We start from the raw sequence: 23,170 nt of genomic DNA, 5'->3' as shown, positions 1-23,170 counted from the left end.
AACTACACTAAACTACACTACACTAAACTACACTACACTAAACTACACTAAACTACACTACACTACACTACACTACACTACACTAAACTAAACTACACTACACTACACTACACTACACTACACTAAACTACACTACACTAAACTACACTACACTACACTACACTACACTAAACAACACTACACTACACTAAACTACACTACACTACACTACACTACACTACACTAAACAACACTACACTACATCACACAACAGCCAGAAAGTGCGACAATTTGACATTGTTCCATAACTCCTTATCAGAGGTGCCATTACCCACACCGCACACGGGATGTTTCTGAGCAATTTTGCCATGCATGTCAGATTCAGGTTTATAGAATGGGGGTTCCATTGCGCTGGAACAGAAAATCTGTTAAAGCAAGGTCATAAAAAAGGTAGGTGGGGGGGGGGGGGGTGGGTGGGGGTGGGGGGGTCTTAAAACGGGGGTCTTAGAAGGTGGGTTCCACTGTATGAAGTAGCTAGCGGATATGCGCCCTGCAGGTCACCCAGGCGTTTCCAGCGGCGCTGAAATTGGTGTCTGCGACCCCCGACCCCCGGCACTGATGGCAGTGATGCGACTGTCACCCTGTCTGCACCTCCTATTTTGGGCTTTGGGGATGGAGAGATGGATGGGGAGAGTTGAAAAGAGTTCGTCAGTGGAGATGAGTGCGCGTGAGCGGTAGCTGGCAGAAGAGGGCAGCGGATAATGCTGCCAGGACATGGTGCCACAGAAAATGTATTGAGAACAGAAAGTCAATGGGTGAATGGTGGCCTGAGACTGGCATTCAGGGAAATGGTTGAATATGAATAAAAAGAGACTGTGAAACAACAGGCAGTCATTTAAGACAAGATTAGAGAACTGAAATCATGCAGACACACGCATGCACACACGCACGCACACACACACACACGCACACACACACGCACACACACAGAAACACACGCATGGGTGGGTAACAACTGAAAACATGCACACACACACGCATGCACACACGCACAAACACATGCACGGGTGCGCTGTCTCTGTCTATCTCTCTGTCTGTCTCTCTGTCTCTGTCTCTGTGTCTCTCTCTCTCTCTCTCTCTCTCACACACACACACACACACACACACACACACACACAGAACTGTAAGCAAACATCAGTCCACACCAGAGACGCACAAAAACAGCAGTAACCACAGTCAGGAAAAGCAAAGACCACAGAAGGCAAAAAGCTAAAAGTGAACCTCAGTGCAAGCCACACACATGTGAAACAAGCCATTTTTTCCTTTCACCTTTCTTTTTCTTTCACCTTTCTTTCCTCTCACCTCAGTGCTTGAACCTTGAAGGTAACCCAAACACTGCCAGATGTCACCAATGTATGGGGCAGAGATGTTGTAACAAAGAGTTTAAAATGAACAAAACATCTGTGTTGCTATAAATCATCCACGGGGTTATGTACAATTTCTGCTGGTGTTTGGGATGTTTCTCTGATGATATTTATTTGTTATCTGTTGCATCTTGGTGCAAAACAGAACAAATAAATAAGGCTTATGTGAGAGAAAGATGTGTGTGTGTGTGTGTGTGTGTGTGTGTGTGTGTGTGTGTGTGAATGTGCTTGTGGTTGTGCTTGCGTTTGTATGTGCGTTGAGGGTAGTACACATGATTAGAGTGTTGATGACCAATATTTTGCCAGTCAGTAAACATTTTCCTGCTTGCTCTTGTAAGTAACTTCATGAAGAACTAGTGTACTTTTCCCCTTTGTCAAGTCTGGTAAACGTTCAGTTTTCTCTCCACCTGGGCAAGGCAGAAACACAAGCTCTATCTTAGTGTAAGCATGTGGGGATGTAGGAGCTGAACATGGTCTGTGGTGTACTTAGTACTGTGTCTTCTGTAGGTAATTAATTATATAACCTCAGAAGTCCTTAGTGGGAACCCGAGCAGAAACATGGTATGGATGGGAGTCCCTGATGCAATGTAAAATTCAGCAGTGGATGTGGCTGAATGGCTACTCAGTGTCTTTGGTATGAGGTCTGGTTCGGCCATGAAGCGTCATTGTTATGTTGACAATTGCTGTTCCAACAGAATACACAAAGAGCATCCTCACTCATTAGCTTGTTAGTGTGAATGTGGTGCCGATGGTGTGGATAGCATGTGGCTGAGATAAAAACCAACAAGAAACAAAAAAAGAAAACAAACGAGCAAACAAAACAAGAAGAGCTGTGTGCGTGTTATCAGAGCTGAAATGGTAAACCCAGAAGGAAAACGTTTGTTTTGAAATGTTCGGCTTAATCGTAAGTCACTTACTCAAAGCTTACTCAATTACTGTAAACTGCTAAGATGCATTTCTGTGTGAATGTCATACATGCATATTCCTCTGTGGAAAAGTGCATATAATTTTGTGATGACTATGCACAGCTTGCTGTCCGGAAAGTGTGTCCTAAGCTCAGGTCATTTTCTCTGTACATCATCTGCAGCTTTACCCTATTACAATGTATGATTACCATACATGATTCAGAACAGAGCTCATGCGATCAGTATACAATAGCAAGGTGTTACCACAGGTTAGAGGTACCTATTACTGTGCTGTTGTATGTGCGTGTTTGCTACAGGTGTGATGTTCCTCGTTTGATGCATTGCACAGGTCGTTCACAGCCTCTGTTGTGTATTTATGTCTGTGTTGTTGTGGTGAAGGAGAGTATTGAATAATAGCTGTGGCTGAGAGGCTGTTAATACATGCTACACACCTTTTGGGGTGATGTAAGCATGTATGCATGTGAATAAGCAAATACCTGCACACAAGGACATATTTGTATTGGTGCACATTAAGTTTAAACAGACATGCACACATGCACCTGCCCACCCATGCACGCATGCACACACACATGCACACGCACGCACGCACACACAACACAGACACACACAACATACACACACAACACACACACACAACACACACACACACACACACACACAGACACACACACACACACACATACACACACACACACACACACACTCTGTCACCATGATAACCATCAAATGCAGAAGCGTCTGTGTAAATAAAACTGCGGTTTGATTGAAAGCATCATATTTGATGTCTTGCAGAATTTTACATTGCATCAGGGACACATTCTGATTTTAAAACAGTGTATGACTAAAGTCCAACAGCTAATGTTTAACAGACATGAGTATGCATGGAAGCATGCAAACGTAAATTGGCATCTCGGCGTGAGAGGCACGCTTGCACAACTTGCGAACTTGTCAGAGTGACAATAAAAAAGTTTTTTGCTGTTTTTATGTTCATCTTACATCATCTTTATTTGTTAGAATGAGGGTTACTGCAGCATTCCTTGTAACCTCCAGATTTGCTGCCTGAGGGAACGATGCAGAAGAAGAAGAAACATGAAAATTTTGCTCAGAGAGAGATGTGATTTCTAAGATCTTCATTAGAGTTTCTAGCTGTAGAGCAAATTCTGTCCCCTTTCCCCGTCGCGATATAACCTGCGTGGTTGAAAACGACGTTAAACACCAAATAAAGAAAAAAAGCAAATTCTGCAAAATCACATTATTCAAACGCCAGCTTTGGTAAACACATCTCGCACAAGTGATGCATATTCGTTTGCAGGCATGCATGTGTGGTTGAGTGTGTGTGTGCATGTGAGCATGCATCCGTGTATGCACACATATTTTTTGTTTTGTTTGTTTTTATCAATCAGGAAATAGTTTTCTGCCAGAGATGCAGCTTGCTGAAGATTTGTCTTCACCTCTCTATACTTGACTCTGCAAAGTATCCATAGTCAATGTGACAATTTTTTCACAATCTTCTTACTTTTTATGATTTCAGAAGTGACAGAAGCAGTGTGATCCCAAGATGCAGATCAAGGCTCCCCGCGACTTTCGGCCGGAAGATGCCAAGGCGCAGCCGGTCAGCGCCCCGCCCGTCCACTCCCGCTACCGCAAGTTTGACCTGTACCGCAACGTGCAGCAATTCTTTCACATTGACAACCACGCTATCCAGGTCAGTGCATCAAGGAAAAACAGTGAAGAGTGGGAGAGTGTGAACTAGTAGATATAGGTAAACTTTTTCTTTATAAAGTGTGGCTTTGAACGTTTACAGAAAGACGAAAATATCATTGAAGGTGAAAAACTGTTGTGGTTGGACAAGAAGAGTTGCACAAACAATAATAACTTTGGGGGGAAAAGAAGCAAAAGAAGAACAGTTGTTTTCCCAAAGCTGCAATGTTTCTGTAAGTTATTTACATCAAAAGAAGATTCTGATCTAATTCTTCTGAAAAGGGTCTAAAAAATATGCAGAAATTTAAGACCAATGCCTTCAGTATCTCAAGAGTCTTTTCAAGGTGTCTTTGACTAATGCAGCACTAACAGTGGACTGTCTTTTGTAATTTTGTTTCAGAACACCATTAATTGAAATCAGTTTGAAATATCCTATGAACTGTCCATTTAAGGAGACAAACTTGTGTAAGTGCTGTTGATGAGGAGTTGGATACTGCAAGTGTACATGAGGCAGTTCTGTTCATGTTGCATGCATCCTCCGAAGACAAAGTATGGTTGCCTGTATGGCGGGATGATTGAAAACGGTTGTGCACATAATTTACCCGTTTGGATGACAGAGTCACTTACTTTGTACCAGATGGCCCTGTAAGTGTTGAGCACAGGTATGCTCAACAACAACAACAACAACAACAACAACAGCATAATAGAGGAACTTCAGAAAAAACTGTGTTGGGTTTGTGTGGATTGTGACAGAGTAAATACTCTTGCTTTTTAGTGAGGCAAGCGACGGGCGCTGTGGCGGGGTGGTAAGACGTCGGCCTCTTAATCGGAAGGTCGTGAGTTCGAATCCCGGTCGCTGCCACCTGGTAGGTTAAGAGTGGAGATTTTTCCGATCTCCCAGGTCAACTTATGTGCAGACCTGCTTGTGACTTAACCCCCTTCGTGTGTACACACAAGCACAAGACCAAGTGCGCACGAAAAAGATCCTGTAATCCATGTCAGAGTTCGGTGGGTTATAGAAACACGAAAATACCCAGCATGCTTCCTCCGAAAGCGGCGTATGGCTGCCTTAATGGCGGGGTAAAAACGGTCATACACGTAAAATTCCACTCGTGCAAAAACACAAGTGTACGTGGGAGTTTCAGCCTACGAACTCAGAAGAAGAAGAAGTGAGGCAAGCTTTCAGACACACCCTTCGCTAGTGACTGGCCTATAATGTTATCACATGGGAAAGTTTGCCTCACTAAAAGCAAGAGTATGCACTCTTTCACAACCCACACAAACTTGACAGAGTTATTTCCCAACATCATCTGGTTTTGAATGCAAAATGAAAATACATGTACTCATAAGGTGGATTGTTGTTTGTACAGGTAGCGCAGACTGACCATGACAACTTCACTGACCTCATCTGGCATCTGGTCTACAGCCCCAACCTGCAGTCTGACCTGGACAAGACCAGGTAAGGTCAACATGCAATGTATGATAAGGCGTCACATTTTCCCTCCCATTCATGGCATTTTTAAAACACCAGAGATTATTCTGGAGATCTTCAGATTGCACCTGACTGCAGAATTTGGCATTACACCCCCCCCCACACACACACACACACACACACACACACACACACACACACACACAAACACACCCAATCACCCCCCCCCCCCCCTCAAAATTTGTATTTTACATTGGAGGGAGGGGCATGCTGTCTGGCATTTTCCTACTTTTTTTTACAATTTCATGACCTCCTGCCTGGTCATCCATATTGCACATCATTGTGTCATGCGTTTCATGAACATTAGTTCTCTCCCTTTGTTTGAAAATTAAGCTGTGTTACATTTACTTTAAAAGAAAATTATAATGCATTATATGCAATGTTGTGGTTGCCTGCTTACTTGTGATTCTCTATACACTGGGATTTTAACAAAATGAATAAATATGTTTTTATGCTACACTTTTAGGGCGATCTTTCGCTGGATGACGTCAAAGAACATGTACACCATCAGCTTCAAGGATGGTGCCAAGCCAGGCACTCCCGAGGAGGTGCTGGTCTCCTTCAAGAACAAGCAGGGAACGTATGCACGCATCTTCGAAACCCTGTGCAGGTCAGCATACAAGTTTTTTTCCTGATTTTGTTTTCTGTATTGTTTGTATTTTTTCTGTGTAAATACTCCAATGGTCTAACAGATCACATAATTTTAATTCAGTTGAATTTTCCGTTTGGCTGATTTTGCAGTTAGTTGAGCGTAACTATTGCAGATGAAGTAATCAGTTAAAAAATACAGATTTTGTATGAGATCATAGAGACTCAGGTTTTGTACTAGATGATAGAGATCTAGATGTTGTATTAGATCAAGGAATTCCAGATTGTGTACTAGATCAAAGATCAAGATGTTGTATCAGATCATATATTTTGCGTCAGATCATAGAGATTCAGGTTTTGTACCAGATCATAGAGATCCATTTTTGCATCAGATCAGAGCGATTTTTAATTCATAACAGACTATAAGATTCCAGATTTTTTTCTCAAGATTATAAAGTTGCAGATATTTTGTTAGATTATACAGATTCTTATTTTGCACATCTGTCAAATCATAAAAATTCAGATTTTAAATCGGATCATAGATTTTCAGGATGTGTTTGTATGCAGATTCTCCAAAGTGACCTCCGTGGTGCTGACAGGTTTCGCCAAAGGCCTTGACTACCGCCCCGGCGACAAGTTCAAGGGCACCGACTACAACCACAGCTGGAACGCTGTGCTGATCGACTCCAACTGGTACCTGGTGGATTCTCACTGGGCTACTCGCTACCTCGTGTCGGAGAAGAACATGCCTGAAAACCTGGTCAGTAACTGCGGGCTATGAAGCTTGAAATATATGATAGGAAATAAATCTGTCAAGTTTGTACAGTTGTGAATGCTCATGCTTTTATTGAGGCAAATTTGCAGGGATAACAGGCTACTTTTGACATTTTAATGTGAGCGAACAGTGAAATGAATCCCTTTGGTTCTTTTTTTGCGAACGGTCAACTGGTCTCAGTTTTGCTGGGGCGTTCCGATGTAAATAAAAAAAGTGATCAAGAAGACTCTTTTTATTTGGATACTTGAAAGCCTTTGAAGTTTTATCTCAGGTTTAATTAATTTACAAAAAAGAAAAAGAAAAGTCACCAGATGGGAATAACTCAATGTGAAGAGGAATAGGGACAAGCTTTCAAAGGGAAATTACTCCTCCGAAAAGTAGTTGATGCAAGTTCAAATGGTCATAGTTTTCATATCATCAATCATACAGAAACATTTGTCAACATGGTTACTTAATGCTCTTTCAAAGTATTCCAAGCTTTCCTCTTAGTTATGCCTTTATCTTCTAATTGATAGAGTTGATGTGGACTCATGCTTTGTGAGCAGATGAAGTTGATTGGATTGGATTGGATTGGATAAGATTTACAGTCCAGTGAGGTTACCCTCATGGAAATTCGGGCTGCTTTCTCCCCGGGGAAAGCGAGCTGCCATACATACGGCGCTACCCGTGTGTACATTTATTTGGAAAGGTATATAGCCTTTAGCTTTCATGGCAACATCTAACAAAATAAAAGAAGAAAAGGAAAGTAAGTGTTAATAAATACTTTATAATCAGCGAAAAGACAAGATATTTTAGAATTTGACTGTACAGTGTGTTCCCTTTGCAGGCTGTCTGGTGCATATGATGCTTCCTTGCAAGTGTATGAGTACAACCACTTGTGATCTAATTAGTGTTATGCTTCTTGCTAAGTTGTTGTAGCAGTGTTTTAACTTAAAGGCCAACATCACAAGCGCGACAGATGTAGCTCTGTTTTCTCGTGCCTGTAATACGTCCGGTGTCGCTTGCAACACTAAATTTATCTCCCTGGCCTTCTACTATAACAAGGCTTTGTGCCCTTGGGCCGGAAGTTCAGGACTTTAAGAATTTGTGGTAAAATAATACCTTGACGACTGACGCTTACTCCCGTGCAGATGTACGAGCATGACGACTTGTGGTCTGATTCAGTTCAAGTAATTAGTTTAATTACTAGTTCTTGCTAAGTTGCAGTGCTTCTTGCTAAGTCGTTGTAGCACTGTTTTAACGCTAAGGCTGTGTGGTAAAATAACACCTTGCCGCTTTCTCACGTGCAGGTGTATGAGTATGACGACTTCTACTTCCTGACGGACCCAGAGCAGCTGATCTACTCGCACTGGGCGCACCGCAAGGAGTGGCAGCTGCTGGTGCAGCCCATCAACCTGCAGGACTTTGAGAACCTGCCCCTTGTCAAGTCCTACTTCTTCAAGTGCGCCATGTTCTTCGTCTCGCACCACAACGGCGTCGTTGACACCAAGAAAGGTGGGTGTTGTGTGGGACTAATGATGTGCAGAAGGCATGGCAAGATAATACCCCTTTTGAGACCTTCACAATTCTGAGAAAATCAGGTCTTACAAGGAAGGGAGTTTTAAAGTAAAGGTTTAGGCCAAAAAAAAAATAGGTCTGTTTACGGTAACATAGGCCAAAAAAATAGGGTCGGTAGGTCGGGAATTTTTTTTTTTCCCCAAAAAAAACATATTTTTACGTTATTTTGCTTCTTTTTTTGTTTTCCCCCAAATGCCAAAAAAAAGTCTAGGGTCGCGCGAAAAAAATAGGGTCGGTCGGGTTACCGTAAACAGACTATTTTTTTTTGTTGGCCTTAGTTAAAGATGTTATGAACAGAAAATCTGAAAAACTAAGTCCTTGAAAGAGAGTGTGCACAAAGCTGACTCCGAGATATTGTTTGTTTGTTTGTTCGTTCATGGGCTGAAACTCCCACGGCTTTTACGTGTAAGACCGTTTTTACCCCGCCATTTAGGCAGCCACACGCCGCTTTCGGAGGAAGCATGCTGGGTATTTTCGTGTTTCTATAACCCACCGAACTCTGACATGGATTACAGGATCTTTTTCGTGCGCACTTGGTCTTGTGCTTGTGTGTACACACGGGGGTGTTCGGACACCGAGGAGAGTCTGCACACAAAGTTGACTCTGAGAAATAAATCTCTCGCCGAACGTGGGGACGAACTCACGCTGACAGCGGTCAACTGGATACAAATCCAGCGCGCTACCGACTGAGCTACATCCCCGCCCGACTCCGAGATATATATCTCTCGCCGAACGGGGGATTTGAACCCATGCTGATAGCGACAAACTGGTTACAAAGCCAGCGCGCTACCAACTGAGCTACCTCCCCGCCCTAGTTTGACTATAGCCTACTGACATCAGATGCCAAATGAAGAGTAGAAATGTTGAGATTCATTCAGTGTGATGGGGAAACTCGGGGCTGTATAGGGAGATTGCCTGACAAATCATCTTGGAAAAAGTATCTCACCAAAAATGTGACAGGATAATCTTGAGTTCACAGGTTTGTGCCGTTTAAAACAGCCAGTGATAGAGATAAAAGTTTTACTTTTTTTTCTACGGCTGTATTTCTGTTCACGGAATCCCTTAATTAGTTACTGGAACCAAGATGTTAGTAATGAAATCGACGGGCGCAGTGGCGTGGTGGTAAGACGTCGGCCTCCTAATCGGGAGGTCGTGAGTTCGAATCCTGGTCGCTGCCGCCTGGTGGGTTAAGAGTGGAGATTTTCTCGATCTCCCAGGTTAACTTATGTGCAGACCTGCTTGTGACTTACCCCCCTTCATGTGTACACTCAAGCACAAGACCAAGTGCGCACGGAAAAGATCCTGTAATCCATGTCGGAGTTCGGTGGGTTATGGAAACACGAAAATACCTATCATGCCAACTCAACGAAAGCGGAGTCTTCTTCTTCTTCTTCGTACGACGATGTTGATGACACAACCATTTGTCGAGGATAGCGTAGGCACCCGGTCTGCTCCCCGCCTAAAAAAGGCCAGTGCCGTTCCGTCTTCGAGGGACTGTGTGGGTTTCATTTCGGAGTTTTCCTTCTCCTAGACGAGTTTCCTTCCATGGATGATGAGCCTCCTCTACCCTCGTTTTGAATTCAGAGTGGTCTTTTCTTAGGATAGCTGCCTGCCAGGGTTGACGAGCCTATCCTGCCCGGCTATTTGACCCATAGCTGGAGGTTGGTTCGTGGGCACCTGGGCGTTTCCACACACCGGTGGGCCCGCATGCCGCACGTCTAGGGGCCAACCTCCTCCGAGTCCTTGTAGTCTAGCCTGGGGCCTTGCGGTACCCAGTTTACGCCTGTCGCCGCGATGGAGGCACTACATAGGGCTTGTTGTGGAGAGGTTATTGTACTGGCAGGAGAGACTGACGCATTCTGCTCTCTTTTCGCATTGTCCTAAAAAGGACAGACGGTGCTAGCCAGCGGTGAGGGCTGAAAGCGAGAAGTGACAAGCACAAGACACTTCGCCAACACACTAGACACGTCACACAACCGTTTGGCAGGCAACGAAAGCGGAGTGAAGCTGACTATGCTCTCGGAGTATAGTTTGGGGAACCCAAATGGGCAAATGAGCTCACACGTAACCAGAAATATTCTGGAACGCTGAAGAAGAAGTAATGAAATCAGAGTTGTTGGTTAGGATTATTTTTCTAATTCAAAACAACAGTAAAGATGACCTGAAAAGGACTGTTTTGTGAAATAACTGTTAAAGCTTACTCCAGAATCAGCTGCATGGATAAGCATTACATTAAAAAAGAGATGAACTATGAAAATGATGGTAAATTTTCAAAGACAACCACAGACAAAAGAAACAATTCTTGTGCAATAATTGACGGGAAGGAATTTTTAATCTTTCAGGCCGCATCGCCGTCACCCTGGGTTACTGCAAGCCGACCAACTTCACGTACAAGATCACCTTCGCTGACACGGGCGAGGAGATGTACCAGGGCCAGAAGCTGAAGAACTTCGCCCTGCAGCACCACGGCCAGAACCAGACGGGAACCTTCGTGTTCCGCGCCCCTCGGCCCGGCCAGTACTACTTCACCATCTTCGCTCAACTGCTCACTGGCGAGCTGGGCGTCAAGAACATCTTCACCGCTTCCTGCGAGTACAAGGTGAGCTTTTGCTTGTTGTTTGGTTGGTTGGTTAGTTGTTTTTGTATTTGGTGGCATGTTGATGTACAATTGTAGTTATAAACAGCTTGAAAAGCATAAGGAGTAAGCAAAGCAAAGCATAAGCAGATACATGTTTTAAGTAGAATATAGTATGCTTTCAAGAAATCTTAGGATGTAAAATGATGAGAATCACAAATTTTGCAGTGCTGACTGCCGAGGAAATATATTTGGGGAAAAAAGCAGGCAATCTTCACCTCAGTTTAGTTTTTACAAAAAGTATCTCACATGCAGTATCAGCTTCTGAATGTTCACAAACGTTGCTTCCATCACAGGTGATCGCAGACGCCGTTTCCCCCGACGCCGCTCCCCTCCCATCATGCTCGGACTCTTGCTGGGGCCCCGGTGTGGCGGTGGATCAGCTCGGCCTCGTGGCCAACCCGCCCGACGGCATCCTCACCACGGACGATGGGGTGGTCAACCTGGAGTTCAAGAAAACCAAGCCTGCCTACGTTCTGTGCAAGCTGCGTCGCAACGGCATGCGTGAGGAGGAGCTGGAACGCTGCATCACTGAGAAGGACCTCGGAGATTCTGTGCAGGTAGGGGGGGATAATGACGGAGGTGGGGTTGGTGGGTGGGTTGGTGGGTGGGTGTGTGTGGGTGGGTGGATGGGTGTGTGTGTGGGTGTGTGTGTGTGGGTGGGTGGATGGGTGTGTGTGTGTGTGTGTGTTTCAGTTTGTGTGTGTGTGTTTTCAGGAGTGCGTCTTACTTTGTGCTTCTGTACAGTGTGCACTTTCCATTTCAATTTTGTGTGTTTGACCTATATGTAGAAAAATCATCTTTTTATCATTTCGCTGTTTTATTTAAAACAAAGAAAACGAAAGTGCTTGTTGTTTCTTGACGTGAAGAAGGCTGCCCTGTGTGTCTCTCATATGCACATAGATACTGAGTGCGTGTGAGGATGGAACTGCTGTACTCCAGGCAGAGATGTAAAACGATAGTGCAGAAGTTCTGTGGAGAAAGGGATAAGACCCCCGCGGGTTAGCGGGAGTCCCATATTGGTTGGGACGAGAAAGAATTTACCCGATGCTACCCAGCATGTCGTAAGAGGCGACTAACGGTTCTGTTTCTCCTTTTACCCTCGTTAAGTGTTTCTTGTATAGAATATGGTCAATGTTTGTAAGGATTTTGGTCAAGCAGTGTGTAAGAAATGTTGGGTCCTTTGTGCTGGAAACTTGCATTCTCCCAGTAAGGTCATATATTGTACTACGTTGCGGGCCCCTGGAGCAATTTTTTGATTGGTGCTTTTGTGAACAAGAAACAATTAACAAGTGGCTCTATACCATCTCCCCCCTTTCCCCTATCCCATCTCCCCCCTTTCCCCGTCGCGATATAACCTTGAATGGTTGAAAACGACGTTAAACACCAAATAAAGAAAGAAAGAAAGAAAGGGATAAGGGGAGTGTGTTGAAAAGGGGGGTACATGTACAGCAGTTTGCAGCATTGCAAGAATTAACAAAGTTTATCACTAGCTGACTGATTCACAGGTGACAGCCAACCTGCCGCAAAAGGGAGAGTACGGCATTGAGGTGTATGGCAATGACCCTGCCAAGGACGGCGACACCTACACTCACATCTGCCAGTACTACGTTCACTTTGCGACACCCAAAGAGCAGGAGGCGGCCTTCTATCAGGAGTCCCCTGAACGCCGCGCTGTCATGGGGGGTCCCGGCTCGACTGCCAACGCTCCTGGGAAATACCAGGGAGGAACTGCTGGGGTAAGGGAGTTTTGCCAGATTGTGTTTTTTTTTTTAAAGTTTTCACCAATTTCGGTCACAGTGATCAAAATTTTGCAAAGATGTATTGACCCTTCCATGTCTTTTTGATATTTTTAGCATTGCATGTCCTTTTCAAAGGTTTCCTGTGAATTTGTGGTCGATTTTTATTGTGTTAGGCACAAGCTCGTTTCTGAGTTACATTTTTGGCCTGTCAGAGTCAAGCATGTCACTGTTCATGAAGACTGTACCCATAGAGTCAAAGTTGTGAGTTAGGCCAGTCAGATAGTTTACTTAGGTTGTAAGGTACAGTGTAATTAATGCATGCACTTTTTTTTTCTCTCCCTATCATTTGTAAATCATGAGTGATTCATTTCATTCGTAGCCTTGTGATTCTCGCTGAGAGTGTAACTGTACGCTTGCCTGACTGACGGCTGTGCCTAAGCCTTTTGTGGCATGCTGGTCATACTGGGAGCAATAATGGCGACACAGCTGCTGACTTATCAATCACAGGTGTTGCCTGGTAATACATTCTTCTTTCCATCTGCCGCAAAAATCTTAGAAATGTTGCTCTTAAGAAGTCGGGTGCATATGTTGAGGTATTAGGAAAAACTCTGTGTGAGTGTGTGTGTGTGTGTGGGTGTGTGTGTGTGTGTGTCTCTCTCTGTGTGTGTGTGTGTGTGTGTCACTGTATGTATGTCACTGTGTGTGTATGTGCGTGTGTGTGTCTTGTGTGTGTCTATGTCTCTGTCTCTGTCTGTATGCATGTGTTCAGTGATGTGAAAAGGATGAGGAAGCTTAAGTCTGTATGACTGTCGTACACAGATTATTGATTTGTGATTGGGGAAAAGAACACAGGCATTCCAGTGTTCATACTTTACTCATAAGTGCAGCTCAAACTATGAGGAAGTAAAAGAAACAAAGAACTCATGAGTAGATATGACAGGAAAGTAAGTCATGGTCAACTGGAAGCTGTTTCACATACACCACACACACTGTGTAGGCTACAGCAAGGAGATATTTCATATGTGTTATAGATTAGCCAGGAAGGATTTGTAGTGATGTGCAAATCATAAACATTGAAGAGAGGTTATGTCTGGTGCATTTGTTTGATCAAGGAAGTACACTATTGTTGTGCGAACACTGCTAAGGGAGTCTGATACTAGTGTACAACTTAGTTTTGGTTTTCAGTTTTCAGTTTTCAGTTTTCTGCAGAATAAATGAAACTCTTATTTTTGCATAAGGCCAGACGAGTTAAGCTTGCTGTGTGTTCCCGGATGACTCAATTTGTTACTGTATGACCAAAAAGATTTTATTTTGGTATGCATTCCTTTGAAAGTCTTATGCTACTTTCATTTTTGCATACAAAAGGAAACTGTTATGTTGGAACATGCAGGTTTGTGGCAAATGGATTTTCATACTTTCATTCTTGCCTTCATCAATCAAGCATTTATGTTGGAATGCTATTTAATAATTGAATGATGGAATCATTATTTCATTTGGTGAACACCAGCTGTGAGAATGCATGGTTTAATTCATCAAAGACTGCTAGTCGTCTACATTTTCTTTTCTGCATGAAATCTTACAATGAATGAAAAAGTGGACTTCACTTGCACTGTACCTGGATTTTATAGAAATGGATTTTGAAATTTGAAAAGACTCTGTTTCGTTATACCACAGTTGTGCAATTGTGTGATTAAAGAACAAAACTGTCATTGTGTGCACACTCGCCCAACATTTTTGGAGAGCCAATATTTTTTGGAATTTTCTTTCTTTTTGCTCTTTCTCAACATTTAGACATGACAAAAAAACCTAGTGAAGTCCACTTGTAGTAACTGTGTTAGCTGTGTGTTTGTCATTTTTGACTAGCGTCATGTTGTGTTGTCCCCCCTTACAGCTGGATAACGCCACCGCTAACCTAAACCTGAACGACCCCAACGACCCCAACTACCTACCCCCACCCCCACCCGAAATGCTGCAGCAGCAGTACCTGTACGGCACGGTGCCGGACAGCCGCCAGCAGGCCGTCATCACCAACTACGCTCCCACCAGGGGGCAGGGCTACCCCACGTACGCCCCGGGTAGCGGCCAGACGGACATTGGTCAGCCCCAGCAGGTCAGTGTTGTCTCATATACCGTCATCGCTGTCAACTCTGATGAGAAGGAGTGATTTATAAGTCTGCATTACAAAAAACAACACTTTTAAGATCTAAAAATCTGAGAAAATCATGTCTTAAAAGGAGAGAGACTTAAATCGGGGGGTATCCATTGTATTATAATTCTTGTCTGTTTCGGCCTCAGCAAGTCGGTTACATTTGAGCTCAGTGTTGCCTTTTCTGTGTGTGAGCAATGCTGAGCCAGATGCTCACAGTAAAACAATAAATTGGCTGTAAATGAACAACTGTTGTTTGATGAAACCAAGACTGAAAAGAGGCCAGGTTAGTGTAAGGTGGTAAGCAAGCCACTCTAGCATATTCTGGGAATAGAAAGTGGGTTTTGTGTGTGACTGATCTGACTTTCATAAAGTCAGTACATTTGATATCTGTCCTAACAGAGAGGCTGATTGAGGTCTAAAATAGACCCTAATGTCCTTGTAGGTTTGCTTGGGATGGGTCAAGGTCATAGGTTAAGGTAATACAGATTTGTATAAGCTGCCGATTTAATTTGGTTGTAGAGCTTATGCAGTTATTTAAAAAAACGTAGACAGGGGATTATGTAAAAAAAAAAAAGAGAGAGGCAGAAGGGTTTTTAATAGTGTCCTCAGAAAAAGAGGGAATGTGAAGATTTCAAGTCATGTCCACTAGTACTTAAGTATGCATCTTGATTGATGTATTCTCCGAGAATGGGTGAATGGCCCTACCCCCTTTCAAGTGTGAACTTAGTGAATAAATCAGCATGAAAAGGAGGCTGAACTCATTGTTTGTGCTGCCTAATGTGGAAAATCTGTCCTAAAACTACCTTCAGTTGTTTTCCTTTGTCATTCCTCAACTCTCCTCATTCTCCTTGTTTATTTCAAATTCAGTTTGCCCCTGAAGATACAAAAGTATCTTTACTTGCTAGTTATTTTGCTAATTCCAGATAATAAAGTCTTAGGAAGAGCATTTGATTTGTGAACCTGTGCCTATGATGTCCTAGCATTGCTCCTGTAAGCATGTTTGTTCACTTCAAGATGCAACATTTGAGTGGTATCATACTATGTAACTTCACTTTTCATTTTAGCTTTATATGTTTCATTCTGTTGCTATTCCATCAAATGCAACACTTCACCCTGTTTCATCAGATTTTTGATGGTATTGAAATGTGAATATTCAGTTTTCCTCCATAAATGCATGTTCACTATTGGTGTATTTGTTTTTCAGATTCAGTGAAAATTGTAAGAGCATGTCTCCTTTTTGGTTCAAGCTTGTGTCCATCAATAAAAGATGAAATATTTTGCACCGAATTTGTGCTGTTCTTTCAAATGGTCACTTTATGGTGTAATTATTGTTACAGTGTATATGCAAGGTTTTTGTCAGTAATGGTCACACAAACCTGCTAGGCGGACCCTACACTGTGGCATTTTACTGAAGGACACAATGACAAGTGTCATTTTCAAATGATAAATGCTTGTTGATATCGCATGGTTTTCATTTACATGTATGTGATTCAAAAATATATATATGGACATCCAAGAAGTTAATTTGGCTTAGACCTGTGTTACCAGATGGTGATACCCCTAATTTCCCTGTTGTTTTATCCAGTTGCTAATTGCATTCAGAAAGAGAGACTGTCTTGGACATATACATGGTCAATTTCTTTTCAGCAATTAATGTAACATAACTATTGAAGCTATGCTATAAGTCAAATGGTGGATAATAGTGATAAACAACTCTGAAGCTGAACTTGTTTGTCGTATTCCTGGTCCCCTCAGATGGATATTACTTTAACCCCTTGCAGCAAAACATACACCTGGCTTGTCGAACAGATGGATTTCTGAACATGCCATTCTCATTCCGACATAGTCCAGAATTCTCCCCGTGGAAGTGACGTCACATACTGAAAGAAGAGCAACCATTTGAGATTCACTCAGTGAGACTGAGGAACTCATGCTTGGCAAAATCAGTTTTTTGTCCTCGTGATCTTACCGCAAAGCAGTATGTACCAGAAAAAGAATGTAAAATTCCTCTTCAGTAGGTCAAAATCAGTTGTTCAAACATGACAAAAATGCTCATTCAAACAATAACTTATTTAACTTGCGTTATTTTTTTTCTCCCCCTACAGGCAGTCGTGTCGAGCGCTGCTGCCATTCCTGCCAGCACCAAGCCGCTGGATGTGGAGAAGAGAAACGTTGGCCAGGCCCCGCCCGCCGCTCCCCAAGACTTCCGCCTGGTGTCTGTTACTCAGGACAAGGGGGAGGCTCCACCCCCCGGTCCGGCCCCAGTGCCCCAGCAGAAACCTTCGCTGGAAGCCATCGACCGCAACGTGTTGCAGAGTGTGGATGATCACGCTATCCAGGTTAGACTGACAGGTTTTGTGTGTGTGTGTGTGTGTGTGTGTGTGTGTGTGTGTGTGTGTGTGTGTGTGCACACACAAAAGGAAAGGATTTTTCATACTTGCAGCAAATGAAAAACTTACTTACAGAAAGATCTTTTCAGTGTGTGTGTGTGTGTGTGTGTGCAATTTTAAGAATTGATAGCGTTACACTTGCAGGGTTTTTATTTAACTTTGTACTCCTTTCTGTATAGGTCTCCAAATCTGACCACAACAGCTTCCGTGATCTGGTGTGGGATTTGATTTACTCAAAGAACATCACAAATGAAATTGAGAAAGTCAGGTAAGTCACAATGAGAGTTTGCTGTGCAGAACTTGAACATTTCAGTTGAAACTTTTATTGTTTTACAGTGGAACCCCCCTCCTCCCGCCCACCCAATCTCCCCCCCCCCCTCCCCCCCCCCTTCCCCTTATTTTGTTTGTTTGTTTGCTTAACACCCAGCCGACCACGAAGGGATCAGGGCGGTGCTGCTTTGACATATAACGTGCACTACAGTCACAAGACAGAAGTCGCAGCACAGGCTTCATGTCTCACCCAGTCACATTATTCTGACACCGGACCAACCAGTCCCAGCACTAACCCCATAATGCCAGACGCCAGGCGGAGCAGCCACTAGATTGCCAATTAAGTAAAGTCTTAGGTATGACCCGGCCGGGGTTCGAACCCACGACCTCCCGATCACGGGGCAGACGCCTTACCACTAGGCCAACCGTGCCGGTCCCCCCTTCCCCTGTGTGTATGACCATCAACAATCTGAGAAAATAAGGTCTTACAAGGGAGTTAGAGATTAATCCACAGACCGTATGAATAACACATCTGACAAAACACAGTCTGTAATTTCTCAAGTTTAAGATAATAAAGTTAATTTGATTTGATTTGATCAGGAGTTTCAAAAGAGGGGTTCCACTGTATTTTGTTCATTTCTTTGTGATGTATATTTGTGGAAATGATCAGCTGCGTCCATTTCTTGTGCACAGAGTGATTTTCCGCTGGCTGGCCACCAAGAACCTGAAGGAGATGAACTTTGACAAGGTGGAGAAGGGCAGCCCGGAGGAGGTGCTGATGGGCCTCAAGACAGGGACCACCACCTACGCCATGGTCTTCGACACCATGTGCACGTCAGTATACTATCTTCATTCTGCAAAGCCATAAAACATTAGATTTTATTTCAACCACATGCAGTACCGAGGAATGTTGCTTGGCTTGAGTATCTATATATATATATACGACGTGTGTGTGTGTGTGTGTGTGTGTGTGTGTGTGTGTGTGTGTGTCCTCGATGCACGGCCAAAGCCGGGTATTACTCTTCTCCAGTGTTTTGCGCGTTTATCTCCCTTCCTTCGTGCGGTGCGCCGGCAAAGCCAGTGTACACCCAGCAAAGCCGGGTCCCCGGCACAACCGGGTATTCAGCTCGACTTTTTCCCGGCGAAGCCGTACCCGGCAAAGCGGGTATTCATCTAGTATCTATATATATATATGACTTGTGTGTGTGTGTGTGTGTGTGTGTGTGTGTGTGTGTGTGTGTGTGTGTGTGTGTGTGTGTGTGTGTGTGTGTGTGTGTGTGTGTGTCCGCGATGCACGCCCAAGGTTCTCGATGGATCTGTTTCAAATTTGGTGGCCAAATTCAGGTACACCCCGGACACAACCTGCTCGATGAGATATTTCAACACGTGCTCTCAGCGCCGATTTTGGTTTTTCTCTGGATCCATTCCCAGTAACTCTTCCTTATCTTCTCCAGTGTTTTCAGCATTTATCTCCCTTCCTTCGTGTGGCGTCAATCCATATTCCCGTTTCTATTTTTAGAAGGTCACTGTCGACAACGCTCAATCCATATTCCCGTTATACTATTTTTACTCTTCTCCAGTGTTTTGCGCGTTTATCTCCCTTCCTTTGTGCGGTGCGCCGGCAAAGCCGGGTCCCCGGCACAGCCGGGTATTCGGCTTGACTTCTTCCCGGCGAAGCCGTACCCGGCGAAGCGGGTATTCATCTAGTATTCAATACATTTAAACACAACAAAATGCAGAGTGCTCACCAAATTGCTTACTTACTTGTCAAAACTTGACGAAATGTAAAAAGTGAGAGCTATGTGGAACTGACCATGAAGAATAACAAGCACTGAAATAAACAAGCAACTTTCATCATCCTTATGTGGCATTATGGAGGGGTGATACCTGGAGTGATTGGAGGCCTGGTAGCTCAGTTGGTAAAGCACTAGACTTGTGATCCTTGGATCACGGGTTCCAATCGACCAAGACAGAGACAGGACAACTTTTTGTGCAGACTTAGAGATGTTATCCATATTCCACTCCTGTATCATTACGGTGGCACGTAAAAGACCTCGGTCATTCTGCAATAAGTGTAGGTGGCTGATTACACATAAACACACACACACCTGGATAGCGCGACTCTGTTGCTGCTAGATTTCCACTGAGAGGAAGCAACCCGAATTTTTGAGCAATGGGTCAATAAAGTAGTGAAAATGAAAAATAACCCTTTTTTTTAACCCAATGCCCCCTGACAAAAAAATGGCAGGCAGCCTTCTTAATCCTGAGCAAAGGGAAACTACTCCGCACAACAAAATCAAAAAAACAAGAATGGTAAGTTTAACTGAACGTTTAATTTGTAACAAAACAAGACATTCAAAAGTACATCAGCCCAATGGGTTTATAGTGGACAGACAGACAAATAATTGTGAGAAAAAAATGATTCAAAAACTTTTCTGAGAAAGCGTTGGTTGTGATCAGTTTCTGGCTAGATGGTCATGATTTCTGCTTGCCCAAAATTACAGCAACAGAATACTCACACAGAGCTGTAACGTCTCACAGGTACGCCGGCATCCACTCCAAGATCATCAGCGGCTACGCAAAGGGCGCCGACTACCGACCTGGCATGAAGTTCACTCCGGGTCAGAACCAGCACTCGTGGAACGCAGTCTACATCTACGGCACCTGGTGCTTGATTGACGCCCACTGGGCCGCGCGGCGCATCATTGGCAAGCAGGCGTCGTCGGAGGAGTTCCACTACCAGCTGGACGAGTACTTCTTCCTCCCAGACCCCCACCAGCTCATCTACACCCACTTCCCCGACGACGGGCGCTGGCAGCTACTGGAGCGCTCCATCACGCTGGAGGAGTTCGAGAACATGCCCCACATGAAGCCCCAGTTCTTCAAGTACGGCCTGGAGTTTGTCACGCACCGCACGGCCGTTATCTACAGCCGCGGTGAGATCCACATCCGCCTGCGCTACCCCGCCCACAAGATCGCCGTGGCCTTCAACTTCACCATCCAGTTTGAGGACGGCAACGAGGAGTACAACAGCATCAAGTTGAACAGGTAGGGTATTGGTGGAAACATGTTTTGTTGTGTGAATGCAGGGTGACTTGTGCACGTACACTGGCACCCCTCTTGTAAGACTTCCTTGATAATCTCCCTTCTTTCACTGGATCAACTAGCACTGAATTGTCACTTTCAACAGAACATGTGTTGCCCAGTGATCGCTCTAGCCATTTTCCAGATCAGTATTTGTTTACAAGTACAAATCATGGCTTTCAGTTTCACACAAACTGCTCACACTGTAACACCAAAAAATAAAAACCAAGTCCAATAGTTTCCATTAATTGTTTCAGGAAGAAATCTGTCAGAAAATATAAACTGGTTTGTAAGACCAGTTTTTGATTTCATTTCCGGTAATCTGAGGTGTTTTACAGGTTCGATTACAGGAATGTCAGGTAAACACAATCCTGGTTACAGCTTGAAATAGTGTTTACAACAATGCCTTCTGTCTTTCTGTTGAAGAGACTTTAAAAACCAATAACCAACCAAGCAACCTTTTGTCTGTTCCCCAGGTACGGTCTGCAGGAGAGCGTGGGCGGCATCGCTTCGTTCTCCCTGCGCCTGCCCGTCACCGGCTCCTACATGCTTTTCATCTACGCCAAGGAGGACACCCCCGAGAACAAGGAGAACGTCTACGCCCAGGTGTGCGAGTACAAGATCGAGCATGAGGCCATCTCGGACAGCACCCCCGAGGCCTACCCCCCGTGCTCCAGCCTGACCTGGGGTCCCGGGTCGGCCTTCTACCGCTACGGGCTGACCACGTACCAGCAGTCGTCCACCATCTACACGCGTGAGGGCAAGGCCGAGCTGCAGATCCGCCAGCCGCGCTCCATGCAGTTCATGGCCAAGCTGAAGCACAACAACATCAGCGACTCAGAGCTGGAGGCCTACGTCATCCACCGCATCGTGGGGAACACCGCCTACTTCAACATCACGGCGCCGGGCCGCGGGGAGTACGGGCTGGAGATCTACGCCAACGACCCGGCCTGCGAGGGCCAGACCCTGTACCACGTGGCACAGTTCCTGGTGCTGTGTCAGGAGGATGTCAAGGTCACCCCCATGCCCAAGCTGCCCCCCGGCTACCTGGGCGCCCAGCCCAAGTTTGGCGAGTTCGGCATGGTGGCGGCGTCCCACCCCGACCCCATCATCCACCTGGACTGCAACACGGCCACCATCATGTTCAAGTGCGAGCAGCTGATGCGGGTGACGGCCAACCTGATCTTCGTGGAGGAGGACCAGGAGCATCCCGACTACATCTTCTCCAACGCCGTGGGCACCAACATCTCCTTCATCATCAACCTGCCCTGCACCGGCTTCTTCAAGCTGCAGATCTACGGCATCCCCATGGCCGACAAGCGCCAGGAGCTGCCCGGCATCTACAACTACCTGATCAACTGTCGCCAGATCACGCAGGCCGTCTTCCCCTTCCCCAAGCAGTACGCGCAGTGGAAGGAGGGCTGCTTCATGGCCGAGCCCGGCGTCATTCCTACCCCGCGGGGACCCTTTGGCACTCAGGTAAATCACTTGCAAATGTTAGGAGGGAGGGAGGGAGAACTCAGAACTTTATAATAAAAGGATAAAGTTTTCAGGCAAAGCTAATCTTCCAACCTGTCCTTTTGACATGTACAGAGAATTGATTAAAGGCACAGTACGCCTCCCATAAACCATCACAGATACTGTCAGGCTTTTACACACAGTACAAACACCCTTTCATTTAAACACTCACCGCTTGAAAACATCCTAGGTGCCCTACATAAAGAGCGAGCAATTTTCAAAGAATTAATTTTGCGGATTCTCTGAGTCAGACAATCGGACGGTGTGTTTTGGCGCTGAACATAACTTTAAAAATCTAACTAATAAATTGACAGCTTGTTATACAAACATTCTTAAATCATAAAAGAATTCTTTTTTCATGGTTTACGGGAGGCTTACTGTGCCTTTAAGAGAGAGACAAAGAGAAAAAGGATGTCTCAGAGATATAGAGAGAGTGAGACTGAGGGAGATAGAGAAACTCAGAGGGGGAGAGAGAGAGAGAGAGAGAGAGAGACTACGAGAAAGAGAGAGAGTGTCATAGTGATAGAGAGAGAGAGACTCAGAGACAGAGAGAGAGAGAGCTTGTGTGTGTTTTGTAATTGTATTGGATGACATGTGTTTGGGGCTGTTAATTTGACATCTGTGTCTTCATGTGAATGGTTCTGTGGTAGGTTTTTTTCAAAGTCAGGATCCGCATTCAGTATTGAAAAGGTGCTTGTGTGTGAGTTAGAGAGGGAGAGGCATTCTTTGATTCTTTCTGTTCTTCCTTTCTATATGATGAAAATTTATGTTTGTAGTTTTTAGCATAATTTAAAAATTCAAACCAACCTTTTTCTTTTCCCTGTCCAACAGGTGCAGAAAGAGCGCTTGCCAGAAAAGGTTAACTTCCGTGTTTCCGTTCCTGGGGCCGAGGCCGTTGCCGTCGTAGCCAACCAGGAGTGGACACACCTTGAGAGGGGCG

General features: G+C 44.6%; 1 protein-coding gene across 3 annotated transcripts in view; it reads left to right on the top strand.

Moving 5' to 3' along the window:
• Nucleotides 1–23,170, top strand: part of LOC138981560 (uncharacterized) — a 52,189-nt gene that overhangs the window by 26,911 nt on the left and 2,108 nt on the right. For all 3 annotated transcript variants that reach the window (XM_070354516.1, XM_070354518.1, XM_070354517.1), the window contains exons 2-16: nucleotides 3,861–4,034; nucleotides 5,401–5,489; nucleotides 5,989–6,132; nucleotides 6,678–6,870; nucleotides 8,175–8,379; nucleotides 10,785–11,041; nucleotides 11,374–11,637; nucleotides 12,586–12,816; nucleotides 14,711–14,929; nucleotides 17,074–17,307; nucleotides 17,538–17,626; nucleotides 18,322–18,462; nucleotides 20,170–20,676; nucleotides 21,189–22,191; nucleotides 23,062–23,170. The exon at nucleotides 23,062–23,170 is cut by the window's right edge and continues 2,108 nt beyond it. In XM_070354516.1, the coding sequence (XP_070210617.1) occupies nucleotides 3,888–4,034; nucleotides 5,401–5,489; nucleotides 5,989–6,132; nucleotides 6,678–6,870; nucleotides 8,175–8,379; nucleotides 10,785–11,041; nucleotides 11,374–11,637; nucleotides 12,586–12,816; nucleotides 14,711–14,929; nucleotides 17,074–17,307; nucleotides 17,538–17,626; nucleotides 18,322–18,462; nucleotides 20,170–20,676; nucleotides 21,189–22,191; nucleotides 23,062–23,170 (3,832 nt within the window). In that variant the 5' untranslated portion in view covers nucleotides 3,861–3,887. The remainder of the gene's footprint in view (nucleotides 1–3,860; nucleotides 4,035–5,400; nucleotides 5,490–5,988; nucleotides 6,133–6,677; nucleotides 6,871–8,174; nucleotides 8,380–10,784; nucleotides 11,042–11,373; nucleotides 11,638–12,585; nucleotides 12,817–14,710; nucleotides 14,930–17,073; nucleotides 17,308–17,537; nucleotides 17,627–18,321; nucleotides 18,463–20,169; nucleotides 20,677–21,188; nucleotides 22,192–23,061) is intronic.

This window comes from Littorina saxatilis, linkage group LG12 (assembly GCF_037325665.1).
Source record: "Littorina saxatilis isolate snail1 linkage group LG12, US_GU_Lsax_2.0, whole genome shotgun sequence".
In the NCBI taxonomy this organism is placed as follows: domain Eukaryota; kingdom Metazoa; phylum Mollusca; class Gastropoda; order Littorinimorpha; family Littorinidae; genus Littorina; species Littorina saxatilis.
This window is presented reverse-complemented; position numbering and strand designations above follow the sequence as displayed.